The sequence below is a fragment of the Electrona antarctica genome (assembly GCF_951216825.1).
Source record: "Electrona antarctica genome assembly, chromosome: 18".
In the NCBI taxonomy this organism is placed as follows: Eukaryota; Metazoa; Chordata; class Actinopteri; order Myctophiformes; family Myctophidae; genus Electrona; species Electrona antarctica.
In genome coordinates, this window is record NC_136799.1 from 43,140,129 (window position 1) to 43,153,367 (window position 13,239).

The 13,239-nt window shown below is 43.8% G+C and overlaps 1 protein-coding gene across 1 annotated transcript in view; it reads right to left on the reverse strand.

The window, feature by feature from the left end:
• Positions 1–13,239, reverse strand: part of kiaa1109 (KIAA1109) — a 196,760-nt gene that overhangs the window by 82,562 nt on the left and 100,959 nt on the right. The window contains 5 exon segments of the mRNA XM_079528812.1: positions 694–900; positions 8,381–8,474; positions 9,682–9,963; positions 11,006–11,201; positions 12,007–12,324. Of these exon segments, the coding sequence (XP_079384938.1) occupies positions 694–900; positions 8,381–8,474; positions 9,682–9,963; positions 11,006–11,201; positions 12,007–12,324 (1,097 nt within the window).

Sequence of the window (13,239 nt, forward strand, 5' to 3'; positions counted from 1 at the left end):
TACAAGCTCATAGCGCGCCACCGAGTGGCGCGCTATGAGCTTGTAGATCTGCTATTTTTCAATAGCTAAAGTATTTACATAATGCTTAGTTAAAACACCAAAAGGGGTTCCCGCCCAAAATGGGTTAATTGTTTTTCATTTGCTGCTTTCTTTCGTTTTAGAGATTCAAACATGGTCCTAAATATGTATTTTTTTTTACTAAAAAATATGATTTTTTTTTTATTGTTTACTATAGTCCTACTAGACCCCAATAAATTACAACTGGCCACCAAAGATCACGGGATCTATTGAATGTGACAAACTGACATATTGAGCCTACGACACACAGTATGGCATCCCCCTAGTACCTCTACCTTCACATTCAGTAGATCCTGCGATCTTTTGTGGCCAGATGTAATTTCCTGGGGTCAAGTAGGACTATAGTAAATATTAATAAAGAAATCGCCATAACATTTTGTATTTTTACGGCGTAGCCCCATGTTCGAACGCCCCCACCCTGTCAAAAATAGCTAAAATCGCTAAAACGAAAGAAAACAGAACATGAAGGGGTTGGATTGGGGGGGGGGTAAAGTCCCTGCGACACACTAGCGTCATGTCCAGGGGGTGTACTTGTGCATCAAAGCTGCCTCACGCTACAGAAACAGGCCTACAGAAACAGGCCTCATATGGCTCGGCAAGGCTACTTATACGTACATGTTGGAGGGTTGTCGGATCAGGTCGGCGATCTGCTTGGAGAGCTGGTGGGAGCTGCGGACCATCATGCTGTGCAGCGTGGCCGGATGCTGCGGGATGTTGATCATGATGGCGCCCACCTTGAAGACGGCCGCGTTGTTGGTCTTGAGGCCGCGCTGGGCGCTGTAGAGCGCCTGGGACTTGGCGATGTTGCACTTCACCACCGTTCTGTCGGAGAAAAAAAAACAAAAAACAACGGGACAGGCATGAACGACGGTGACACGCGACTAGTGCTGCACAATTAACCCATTAAGTCGAAATTTAATCTTCAAAATCCTTATGTTTCTGTATCAGTGGTTCTCAATATTTCATGTCAAGGACCCCAAAAATGTGTTGTAATATTCCTCCCCCCATCTGAAAAGATGTTGTTCCAGGGACCACCCCAGAAGCAAAGATTTGAGTTAAAATGTGTAATAATATATATTCAAAGATTTGAGGCATATTTTCGCGATTTTTCAAAAAATTGCAGACCTGCTATTTTTCAATAGCTAAAGTACAACATAATGCTTTAAAACACCAAAAGGGGTTCCCTCCCCAAAATGCAGCACTAGTTGGCTGTCCAATTCATCTTAGTTATGTTTTATGTTACAAAAGAGAGAACAAGAGAGGTTTAAGCCAAGCTTTGATGCTGTCCACTTAAAGTGGCGAGCCACAGTAGTTGGCTCCAGGTGGCCACAAGCAGTTTGAATGTAGTAATGTTCAGCAACTACAGGCTTTTTTCATGAGAAAATAATGAGAATCGAGTGAGAATCGTGATCTCAATTCACGTGAGATTCACGTCTTAACAACAATCGTGCAGCACTACACGCGTCCACGAAGGACATCACGGCACCATGCGGATGTTGAAAGCGGTAGAGCACGACACATAGATGGGTTTGGGTCGATGCATCTTTTTCTTTGTTTTTGCCCCGTGATCAGATTCTACAAAATGTCTTCTAAATCGTGACAGTTTTCTGGAAACAAAAACCTATGATTCTATATCAGTGGTGCTCCAACTTTTTCATGTCAAGGACCCCCAGAATTATCTGTATTTGGCCGCGGACCCCCGTCTGAAAATATGTTGTTTCAGGGACGCCACAGAAGCAAATATTTGAGTTAAAAACGTTCACTGGGAAAGAATATATATATATTCAAATAATTGCTCACGTCCATTCTGGACGGGAACCCCTCTTGGTGTTTTAAGGATTATGTTATACTTTAGCTATTGACAAATAGCAGACCTACAAGCTCATAGCGCGGCACCGAGTGCCGCACTACAAGCTTGTAGATTTGCTTCTGGAGGGGGGGGGGGTCCCTGGAACATTATGTTCAGATGGGGGTCGGCGGCATATATTTTTGAGGGTCCTTGACATGAAAATGTTTGAGAACGACATATAGAAACATGGGTTTTTCAGAAAACTGTCATGATTTAGAAGACATTTTGTAGAATCTGTTATCAGGTCTAAATGGGTTAAAGAAAATTGTGTTTTATTGCATTTTGTTTGACCAATTATTTGGGGGCCAACTAGTTTGTTGGTTGATGCATTCCGATTTCTTACAATTTAGGAGGAAAAAAAAGAAGAAAAAAAACAGCAAATCTACAAACAGTATCTGCTACAGATCTGCCATGTTTGGACATTTTCTTATGGGGATTAAGTGTTAAATAAGTACAGTTCACGTTTAGAACTGTACTTAACCTAACTGTACTTATGTTATTTTAGATTTGTTGTTTGCTTGTTTATTGTATGCAGTTAAAAGTTCATAGCTTAAGTTTAATTACTAGCAAAAAGTTACCCGTAGATTTGTTTTGTCATTTCTTTGCTTGTGTTAAATGTTCTCAAATATAAACTGTAATCACATCAAATTAGAACTTTTTTTTTCTTTCTTTTTTTTTTTCAATATGGGTCAAAATATCAGTAATAATTGGGTAGTCTTATGGGTTAAATTAGATGTGATGTGTCAGGCTCTACACGGATGGATGTTGCCACATACTGTACAAGAACTGTACAGTTCACACACATACAGTATGACATACTGTACAATAACTGTACATACAGTAGCCTATGACATACGCAGGTAGCGACATAACTGACCCTTGTGGAATGACGGTGATAATACTGTCAACACATGAAAAATAATACTATATCGTTGCTGTCGGGTAAAAACCTCTTATCTCCATAATTTTAACGTGTTTGTAAAAAAAAAAGAAAAAAATAACTGCTACTTTTGAATTGGAATCCTGAAAAGCTACAGTTTTGGACATAATTAGGAGGTTTCCACCTGACCTCGATATGATATGTGACCAGATTGACCAGCAGAGGAACTGCCATTGGATTTTATTATTTTTTTTAAAGATATGGCTTATCGAGTAATGTCTCGAGTAATGCAGATTAAACAGGCTTGAAAGGTTCACTTTTGTGTCAATTCCAGCTCTGACATTCATTTCAGACATGCTCTAGTATGTGTAGAGTCTGCCTGTGCTATAAACTGTCTCAGTGCCACCTGACACCTTTGGACGCCTCCCCCTGGTGGTCGAGAGTGCCAATGGCGCCTTTGGACACATCTTTTTTTTTATCCATATTTTGAAACTTTCTCTAATCTGGTGTGCAGGTGATGACATGCACATGACATGCACAATAGAATTACATTTTATTTATTGCATTTATAATGGACTTCGGTGGCAACGAGGGAATGGAACTACTATCGATGCATACAGAGATGACGTGGAATGGTGTCAAAATAATCAACCTACAGTACAAAACACACACAATGACGATAAAACAGAGTGGTGAGGCAGAATGTTACCATATGCATTATTCCAATCAATTAATATACTGTATATACAAAAATAATTTATATTTGTGGGGTTCTCTCTCCTCTGATTTTAGAAAATTGGTATCGCACCAGAAAATGCATTTTCACCTTGAAGAGTTGGAGAGACGAGAGACCCTAGCGCTGATGATTGCTATCGGAATTTACAGCTTTAACGTGTTGACAGAAGACAAGTTTTAACCACAAGAAATTTAAACTTTGTACAGACAGATAAGTTATCGGTGTCAAAAAAATCACACCCGTGTGAACTGAGTGGTGTAAGGTCTTATATAGCCTGATCAGCTGTGTTCTGACGTAATGTCTAACGTAATGAAATCAGCATCAACCAATCAGCATCAACCATGCTCATTTTTTTTGCACAGACAGACAGACAGACAGACGAACAAAGCCAGTTGTAGGAGTGGTTTACACCACTACAAAAAAAAGTGTTCATTTGACGAAACTGAGAACGTGGGGACAAACTGCTCACATCCAAATAAAACCAAAAGATGAGGCCAGGCAGCACAGACAGACACATGCGGGAATGAGGTCCATGGTTGTTTGGGTCTGATGTCGGTAATATATATATAAAAAATCACACCCGTGTGAACTGAGTGGTGCAAGGTCTTACAGTTGGGTGCCACCGATATTGTCCCTTATCATTTGACCCATTTAGGCCTGACCTCAACATTTTTAAAAATCCTTCTAAATCCTCCAGTGTTCTGAAATAAATATTTTCACGATTCTTCAAAAATAGCAGACCTACAAGCTCGTAGCGCGCCACTCGGTGGCGCGCTATGAGCTTGTAGATCTGCTATTTTTCAATAGCTAAATTATAACATAATGTTTAAAACACCAAAAGGGGTTCCCCGTCCAAAATGGGTTAACTGTCCTTTTGCGCAGATCACGCAAACCTCAGCAAAAAGAAAAGGACAATATCGATGGCCTCCAACTGTATATAGCCTGATCAGCTGTGGTCTGACGTCACACACTAACCATAGCAACCATGCTCACCTGTACGTGGCCCCACGTACAGGTACACAACATACATAGACACATGGATACGGACAAAGCTGGTTGTTGGAGTGTTGTTGGAGTGCATAGCAACCATGCTCGTTTTTTTTGGTACGAACAAACACGGGTACAAAGCCAGTTGTTGGAGTGGTTTGCACCACTCAAAAAAAACATACAGAAACTCTTGCTTGGCTGTGCTGGTAGGAGAGGTAGGGAAGTCCTCCAGTCTACGCGAGTAGCACAAAGAGAGAAGCAGGGACAGTCAAAAAGAAAACACACAAATCCACACAGAGGTTTTTCAGGGTTCACACACATTTTCTTTTTTCCCCAATGAAAATTCAAAACTTTTCCATTTAGAGGTTAAAAACATTCACTTTGAAAGAATATATATTCAAAGATTTGCGCCACATTTTTACGATTTTTAAAAAATAGCAGACCTACAAGCTCGTAGCGCGCGACTCGGTGGCGCGCTATGAGCTTGTAGGTCTGCTATTTTTGAAAAATCGAAGAACGCCTGACATAGAAACATAGCTTTTTCAGAAAACTGTCAGGATGACATTTTTTAGAATCTGATCTCAGGTCAAAATGGGTTAAAACACCAAAAGGGGTTCCCGCCCAAAATGGGTTAACCCAAATTCCACGACTATAACAATCGGTCAGCGCAATAATGAGCCCGAGATCTTACTGCTGTGCTGCTCTCACCGCTCCGCTCATGCGCTGCAGCTGCACAGGTAGGTGTCACGTGACAAAGGAACAGACCTACAAGCTAACTATACGCATCACGCTGAAGCCCACTGTGAGCTTGTAGATCTGTTCATTTTGTCACGCCCTGTATACATTATGCTGGAATCACGCAGTCCGTTCGGAGAAAAAAACTAATTTTGTTACAAATTTTGTGTAAAAACAATGTATGTAAATAATTAGCCATTTTTTTTTTATACAATTCCAGGACCTTTGATTCATTTCAAAACATAGTATTAGTTATTTCTAATTTCAAAACTTTTCCACTACTGGAAAAAGTTTTTTTTCTAATTTCAAAACTTTTCCAGGAATTTCATGACCGTGTGAACCCTGGATTTTCCAGTTTTTGCTACTACCGGGCGGGTACTCATACAGATGTTGTCCAAAACTCACTCAAATTTGTACTGTACACCCCATCTCTGTGGCCGTGTCATTCCATGACACATGTCATGGAATGACACGGCCACAGAGATATCTGACTCCATTCCAATTGGCTTTCAAAGTGTGCACAAAATTAAGCAATAAGCCACGAGAGGTCTCAGGTTACCGGGTATTTTACAATGGCTGGGGGCGTAGGCAGACCCGACGGCTTATTGCTTAAATATATCGCGAATGCAGTGTCCAATTGGCGTGATGCTTTGCATGCACACTCCCAGGAGGCCAAAGGAAAAAAAAGAGAACACTGCTCCCCCCCTCAAATATGCCTCATGGCGGTGCTATAAAAGCCCTAACGCTGGGGTAGGCAACCTGACCTGGCGGGGATCTGTGCTAGAAAGTGTGCACACTTTTTTAGTCATATCTAACTCACTCAGTACGACAGCATAACTCACCAACTAGTAACAAAAGTATAACTGACTCACTAGTTATGATACCATGAGTTATTAAATAACTAACTACTAGTTATGAAAACTAGTAATTACGCTAATGACGTGTATACACGATTTTTGGAAATTATGAATCAATTTTGAAATCGTTCATAATGGGAATCGCAATTCTAATTTGAAATCGATTTGTTTTGACACCCCTAGAACCAACCCGCCTTTTAGGTCCATTTGGTTCGGTTCCATTCATACGCTCTCAGGTGGTCTTTACACGAGAACGGTGTTCACAGAAAACGGCAAAATAAAGTATCGTTTGCTGGGGTCCCTTTAGACGAGAACGGCGTTTTCAGGAGGTGAAAACGCAACAAAGTGAAAACACCTCCCAGAGTGGAAACCTTTGAGAACGCCGTTTCCTATGGTTTCCATATAAACAGGCAAAACGGTGATCCGCAAAACTTCATGGCTCACGTTGGCTCACAGCGTATATTTATTACATTGATGCAGAGCCATATGGAGTTCCTGAACAAGCCTCCCTCCTCGCCTACAAAGCGCTGCTCATCAGCGATGGTGAATGTAAAACCATGATGTAAATAAAATGCCTTGCGATAGGCGGCAGCAGCGTTTATGTAGCCTAATGTATTATAAAATATATAACCATCCCGTGGCGCACTCTGCCTGCATGCTATGGGCTGTCTGTCAGCCTGTCTGTCACCTCGATGCGTTGTAGAAAGCAGGCAGTGAGCGACGGCCACAACCACGTTGTGTTCTGGAAGCAAAACCCCGAAAGGGTTGCGTGAAGGGGGAGCTGGCTCTTCTTCTTGTACGTAACGTGGGTGACTGGTCTATTTGGCAGCCCGTTACCGCCACCTAGCGATATTATAGCGTTTTCATAAAGTGTGCGTTCTCGTGTAAAGGGTCAATAAAAAATGAGAACGCAACGGGACTTTGCCGTTTTATCTGGAGATGGTCGTCGTGTAAAAGAGGCATCAGTTAGACACATGCAAGGGTCCATTTGGAACCCCCTCAAGGAACCCAGAGGATCCCTGGACCCCACTTTGAGAACCTCTGTCCTAGATTATTATATGCATGATTAGGGATGTCCCGATCACGTTTTTTTGTTCCCGCTCCGATTCCGAAATCATTTGATTTCGAGTATCTGCCGACACCGATTTTTTCCCCCGATCCGATATTTATATGTTTATAGAACACAAGAGTACAATATCCAAAATCACAGACAATATTCAGTGAAATAATCATGATATGGATATAATCGATACTAGGGATGTCACGATCACGTTTTTTTTTTCTTCTGATCAGATTCAGATCATTTGAAAAAAGGACGTATCACTAAGGTTTCGGATTGGTACTCGGCATTGACCCGATACGGAATCGGTTACCGGGGAAGGAAGAAACCGGTAATGGGTGCATCTCTGTATTTATTTTAACACATTGTGCCCAAGACGTCTGTGGACGTCTTTGGTATTACCGCACGGGCAGAGCCCAAGACGTCTGTGGACGTCTTTGGAAAAAAAAAAATATATATATATATATATATTTTTTTATTAAAAGAAATAAAAAAAAATCAAAACAATGATTTTTTTTCTTTTTTTTAATACGTGGTTCCAAAGTTTGTGTTTTCGCCATTGAGAATGCATTTGGCGTTTAAATTAAATAACTCAGAAACTATAAAACATTTCAAAGTAAAAAGTTCCAGCATGTGTCTCCACAGTCAGCTGAATTATAAAAAAATGTGAATGGATTTTCTAGGTGAAAGTGATTTTTGGGCAGTTTTGCGTGGGCTCTCAATGTGTTAAACCAGGGGTTCGCAACGTTTTTGGCCGGGGACCCCCGAAAATGCTTTGGCAACGTCTCGGGACCCCCGCCCCCTCCCGACCCCCAATATAAATTGACTGCTACAATAACCTTAAACCATTTTGGGCGGGAACCCCTTTTGGTGTTTTAAGCATTGTTATAATTTAGCTATTTAAAAATAGCAGATCTACAAGCTCATAGCGCGCCACCGAGTGGCGCGCTACGAGCTTGTAGGTCTGCTATTTTTGAAAAATCGTGAAAAAAAAATTACAATAATTTATCTTTTTTTTTTTTTTTTAATAATTTGGGGACCCCCTAAAATAATTTGGCGACCCCTCGAGGGGTCGCGACCCACGGGTTGAGAACCCCTGTGTTAAACTGAAGCATGGTGTCCTTTGTTGAACAGACTCTGCGTGCGGTGTGAAGGCGAGGCTGTGAGTGAGCGAGCACGGGGGGGATACTGTACGTACTGGATGTCCGGCGTGATCCCCTCCAGCAGAACGATGTTGACTCCTCCTATGTGAGCCGACGCACACGTCTCCGTCATCTTCTGGTGCAGGATGTCTGCGGAAGACGCGCGCACACGCACACACACACACACACACACACACAGTTGTTTTTGAACTTTGATTTAGTCATGGTCTTTTTGAATACATTGTCATTTAGTCACATTTTAAGTCACCGGAAATGTTTTTTAGCGTTGGTCTAGTTTCGGTCGAAATCTACGGTTGATTTTGTGGACAACAAAAATGCATTGTGGCCTTGATGGCGTCGTAATGGCAGACTGTACCCTTGGTTGCATGAGGAAAAGATAATATTTATTGTATAAGCTCGCAACGTGTCGCGTTGTTGCGACGCGTTGCAACTGCCATGATTTAGAAGACATTTTGTAGAATCCGATCTCGGGTCTTAATCCATTCTGAGCGGGAACCCCTTTTGGTGTTTTAAGCATTATGTTATAATTTTGCTATTATTGAAAAATAGCAGATCTACAAGCTCGTAGCGCGGCACCGAGTGCCACGCTACGAGCTTGTAGGTCTGCTATTTTTGAAAAGTCTTGAAAATGTGGTGCAAATCTTTGAATATATATTCTTTCAGAGCGAACGTTTTTAACTAAAATCTTTGCTTCTGGGGGAGGTCCCTGGAACAACATATTTTCAGATGGGGGTCGGCACCACTGACATAGAAACATGGGTATTTCAGAAAACTGTCAGGATTTAGAAGACTTTTTTTTTCGACGTCAAAATGGGTTTTAATGGGTCAACCCACGTGTCCACCGAGGCAGTGTTGTTTTTGTCAGCAAATTTTGATTTTAGTTTTAGTCATAGTCTCTTGAATAGTTTTCACTTAGTTTTAGTCACATTTTAGTCACCCGGAATGTTTTAGTGTTAGTCTAATTTTAGTCGACTAAATATCATAAGATTTTAGTCGACTAAATCTACAGTTGATTTAGTCGACTAAAATGTATTTTGGCGGGCCTTGATGCCGTCGTAATGGCTGATTTTACACTTGCTGAAAATAGCCGATCTGCTATTTTCAGCATGCAACCAAGTGTAAAATGACTCGTGCTGGATGTCTCGTCCACTAGCCCCTTCCTAACATCTAGTTTTTATCTGTTGACGAAATTGTCAATATATTTAGTCTCAGTTTTAGTCATCGTAGCCTAGTTTTCATCTAGTTTCCATTTAGCTTTCGTCAGTGAAAAAAGGTAGTCGACGGACATTTTCCGTCTTAGTTTTAGTCGACGAAAACAACACTGGCCTCGCCTCACCTTTCATCTTCTCCTTCAGCGTGAAGCTGCCGTGGATCTTCTTGAGCTCCGCCTCCATGGTGAGGCCTCCGATGTCGGCCTCCAGGTGCGTGCGGTTCACCATGCCGATGCCGAACACGATGAGCGTGACGTGCTGCGGCTCCGCCGAGCTCACCAGGCTCCGCCTCCGGCCGCCGCCCCCGCCCGCCGGCCTGCTGCTGGGCGTGCTGCCGCCGGGCGCCTCCTGCTCGTTCTCGAAGATCACCCGGCACAGAGGCTCCGAGGGGCTCCGACCCCCGCCGTCTGCACACACACGAGAGCACGCACACGCACACACACATTTACATTTCTTTATTTTTAGGGCATTCACTTCTAGTCATTTTTACTAGGTGACTAGTTTACTAGTCGACTAGTTGTTTAACTACCTAAAAAAAAGTTCATTGTTGGCATCCAGGGAGCGTGTGTGTGCAACATTTGGTATTTGGCGTTAACGGTGCCGGAGATTAGCTGGTAACAGACGGACGGACACATGGACAGACGGACGGAGTGCAAAACATGGAGACAACAATGAGCTGACAGTCCAGTTGTATAATGGCCTGTATTAATGGTTGATATTATACTTGTACACACACACACACACACACACACACACACACACACACACACACACACACACACACACACACACACACACACACACACACACACACACACACACACACACACACACACACACACACACACACACACACACACACACACCTGGGTTCGAGCTTTTTTTTTATTATTCTTTTTTTGAATCCCACAATTTCGTAACCCATTTTTTTCACCCAGTGTCAATAAGTCTAATGTAATCCTGGGCGCTATACACTTTCCCCCGGCCAGACGTAGCGCATGAGAGGAACATGTAATTCCAACCTGGTCTCTATGCTGCCTCCCTCTGGCCAGCCGGGCCAGTTCATTTTTTATATGAACGTCATATAAAAGCATATAAGTATGCAGACATCTCTGACGTTTATAACAAACCAAACCGTTTGAAAATCGGTTGAAAACTGAGCAAGTTATATGGTTATTTAAAAGTACATGCCCATAGACACAATGTTATGCTGCCCCGAGGTAAGATGGCCGCCACGTAGCAACGTCGCTCTCCATTGGCCAGAGCGCGGGTGAGCCATCTAGCTTTCTTATATATATATATATATATATATATATATATATATCTATGGTCCAGACAGACAGACAGACAGACAGACAGACAGACAGATGTTCTGAGGGGAGTGTTCGTCCAGACAGACAGACAGACAGTACCAGACAGACATACAGACAGACAGAACAGACACAGTACCAGACAGGGCGTTGTTCTGAGGTGAGTGTTTGTCCAGGATGTCGGGTAGGATGAGCGAGTAGAAGTTGAGCAGCTTGTACATGTTCTGCCAGCACTCTGCGGACGGCTCGCTCTGCTCCGACACCGTGATGGAGTCCGAGTCGTCCATCTGGATGGCCATGTGGTCCGCCACGTCGCGGGAGCCCTTCCTGGACACCTGGTAAATGGTAAATGGTGCATTTATATAGCGCCTTTATCCAGGGCGCTTTACATAGATTGTATCTGTGTGTATTGTGTCTTGTGGGGAGAGTGCGCTATACCTTGGAGGTGTGTCTAGTGGGGAGAGTGTTTCTAGTGGGGAGAGTGTGTCTAGTGGGGAGAGTGTGTCTAGTGGGGAGAGTGTGTCTAGTGGGGAGAGTGTGTCTAGTGGTGAGCGTGTGTCTAGTGGGGAGAGTGTGTCTAGTGGGGAGAGTGTGTCTAGTGGGGAGAGTGTGTCTAGTGGGAAGAGTGTGTCTAGTGGTGAGAGTGTGTCTAGTGGGGAGAGTGTGTCTAGTGGGGAGAGTCTCTAGTGGGGAGAGTGTGTCTAGTGGGGAGAGTGTGTCTAGTGGGGAGAGTGTCTCTAGTGGGGAGAGTGTGTCTAGTGGGGAGAGTGTCTCTAGTGGTGAGAGTGTGTCTAGTGGTGAGAGTGTGTCTAGTGGGGAGAGTGTGTCTAGTGGGGAGAGTGTGTCTAGTGGGGAGAGTGTGTCTAGTGGGGAGAGTGTGTCTAGTGGGGAGAGTGTGTCTAGTGGGGAGAGTGTGTCTAGTGGGGAGAGTGTGTCTAGTGGTGAGAGTGTGTCTAGTGGGGAGAGTGTGTCTAGTGGTGAGAGTGTGTCTAGTGGTGAGAGTGTGTCTAGTGGGGAGAGTGTGTCTAGTGGGGAGTGTGTCTAGTGGTGAGAGTGTGTCTAGTGGTGAGAGTGTGTCTAGTGGTGAGAGTGTGCTATAGCTTGAAGGTGTGTCTCTCTAGTGGGGAGAGTGCGCTATACCTTGGAGGTGCGTCTCTCCGAGCGTCCCAGCGTGCCGCGGCCTACTCGCTGCTCCCTCCTCCCCAGCGTGTCCATCATGGCGGACGACGGGGGTTGTCCTCCTCCGCCCCTCTTGCCCTTCAGCGTCTGGGTGTTGGAGGAGGCGGCGGCGGGGGGGCCACCCGGGCCGCCGCCGCGCGGCGCTCCGTTCAGGCTGCCGCGCGAGCTGCGGCTGAAGTCCGAGGAGCGGAAGTAGCGGTAGGGGCGCACCTTGAAGGTGGGCGTGGGCGAGGCCGAGCCGGCCGTGTAGCGACTCAGCTTGATGTCCGTCTGCGTGGCCTGAGAGGGAGGGATGCACACACAAACACACACGCACACACGCACGCACGCACATTAACCATTAAATGATGTCCACACAAAGGAGATGCATACAAGGACACACTCCGACACATGGCATGTGTTTTCATATGTTACAATAGGCATGTCACTCAGATGCACGCACGCACGCACGCACGCACGCACGCACGCACGCACGCACGCACGCACGCACGCACACAGAGCTCAGTTCATATATCTTCTCTTCTGGGGGTCGAGCAAATCTTGTATCTGTGTGTGTCACTGCAAAAAAAACTACCAGGTCAAACAAAACTACAGGCATCTGAGTTAATAAGGGAACAGAAACAAGAAAACAAGGGAACAAAATTTTTTATGCTATGATATCTTTATAGCATCATGTTATGATCTTCATAGCATATGACGATCTTGATATCATACGATCTTGATAGCGTGTGATCGCTATGATCCCGCAGATCGGCTCAGATCAGCAAAATAAAACCCGACCAGCTGAAGGAAATCACAGATTTGAGGCATTACGGTTGCTTTCATGCCATTTCTGAGACGCGTTTCTGGAAGATGCTTCTAAACCTTCTATTATTATTTCATTATTATTATATATTATTTATATTATATTGCTAGTTTGATCACTTCAAATACTCATCCATCTTATTCTTAACCCTTGGGGTGCCACCCCCAATAGCAGCCCTTTTGTGACATATATTCATATTTTTAATTCATAATTTTAATGCCAAAAGAAAAATCCGCGATTTACACACTATATCTCATTTTGACGGGGCAAGACTATAGTATTGGGACAATCAGTCCTGATGGTGGCGGTAACGTCACCATTGTGCCGATTCTGACCAAAGGGAGCGAGTGAACGATGACCACTTCCGGTTTGGATCAAAATATCCGGTA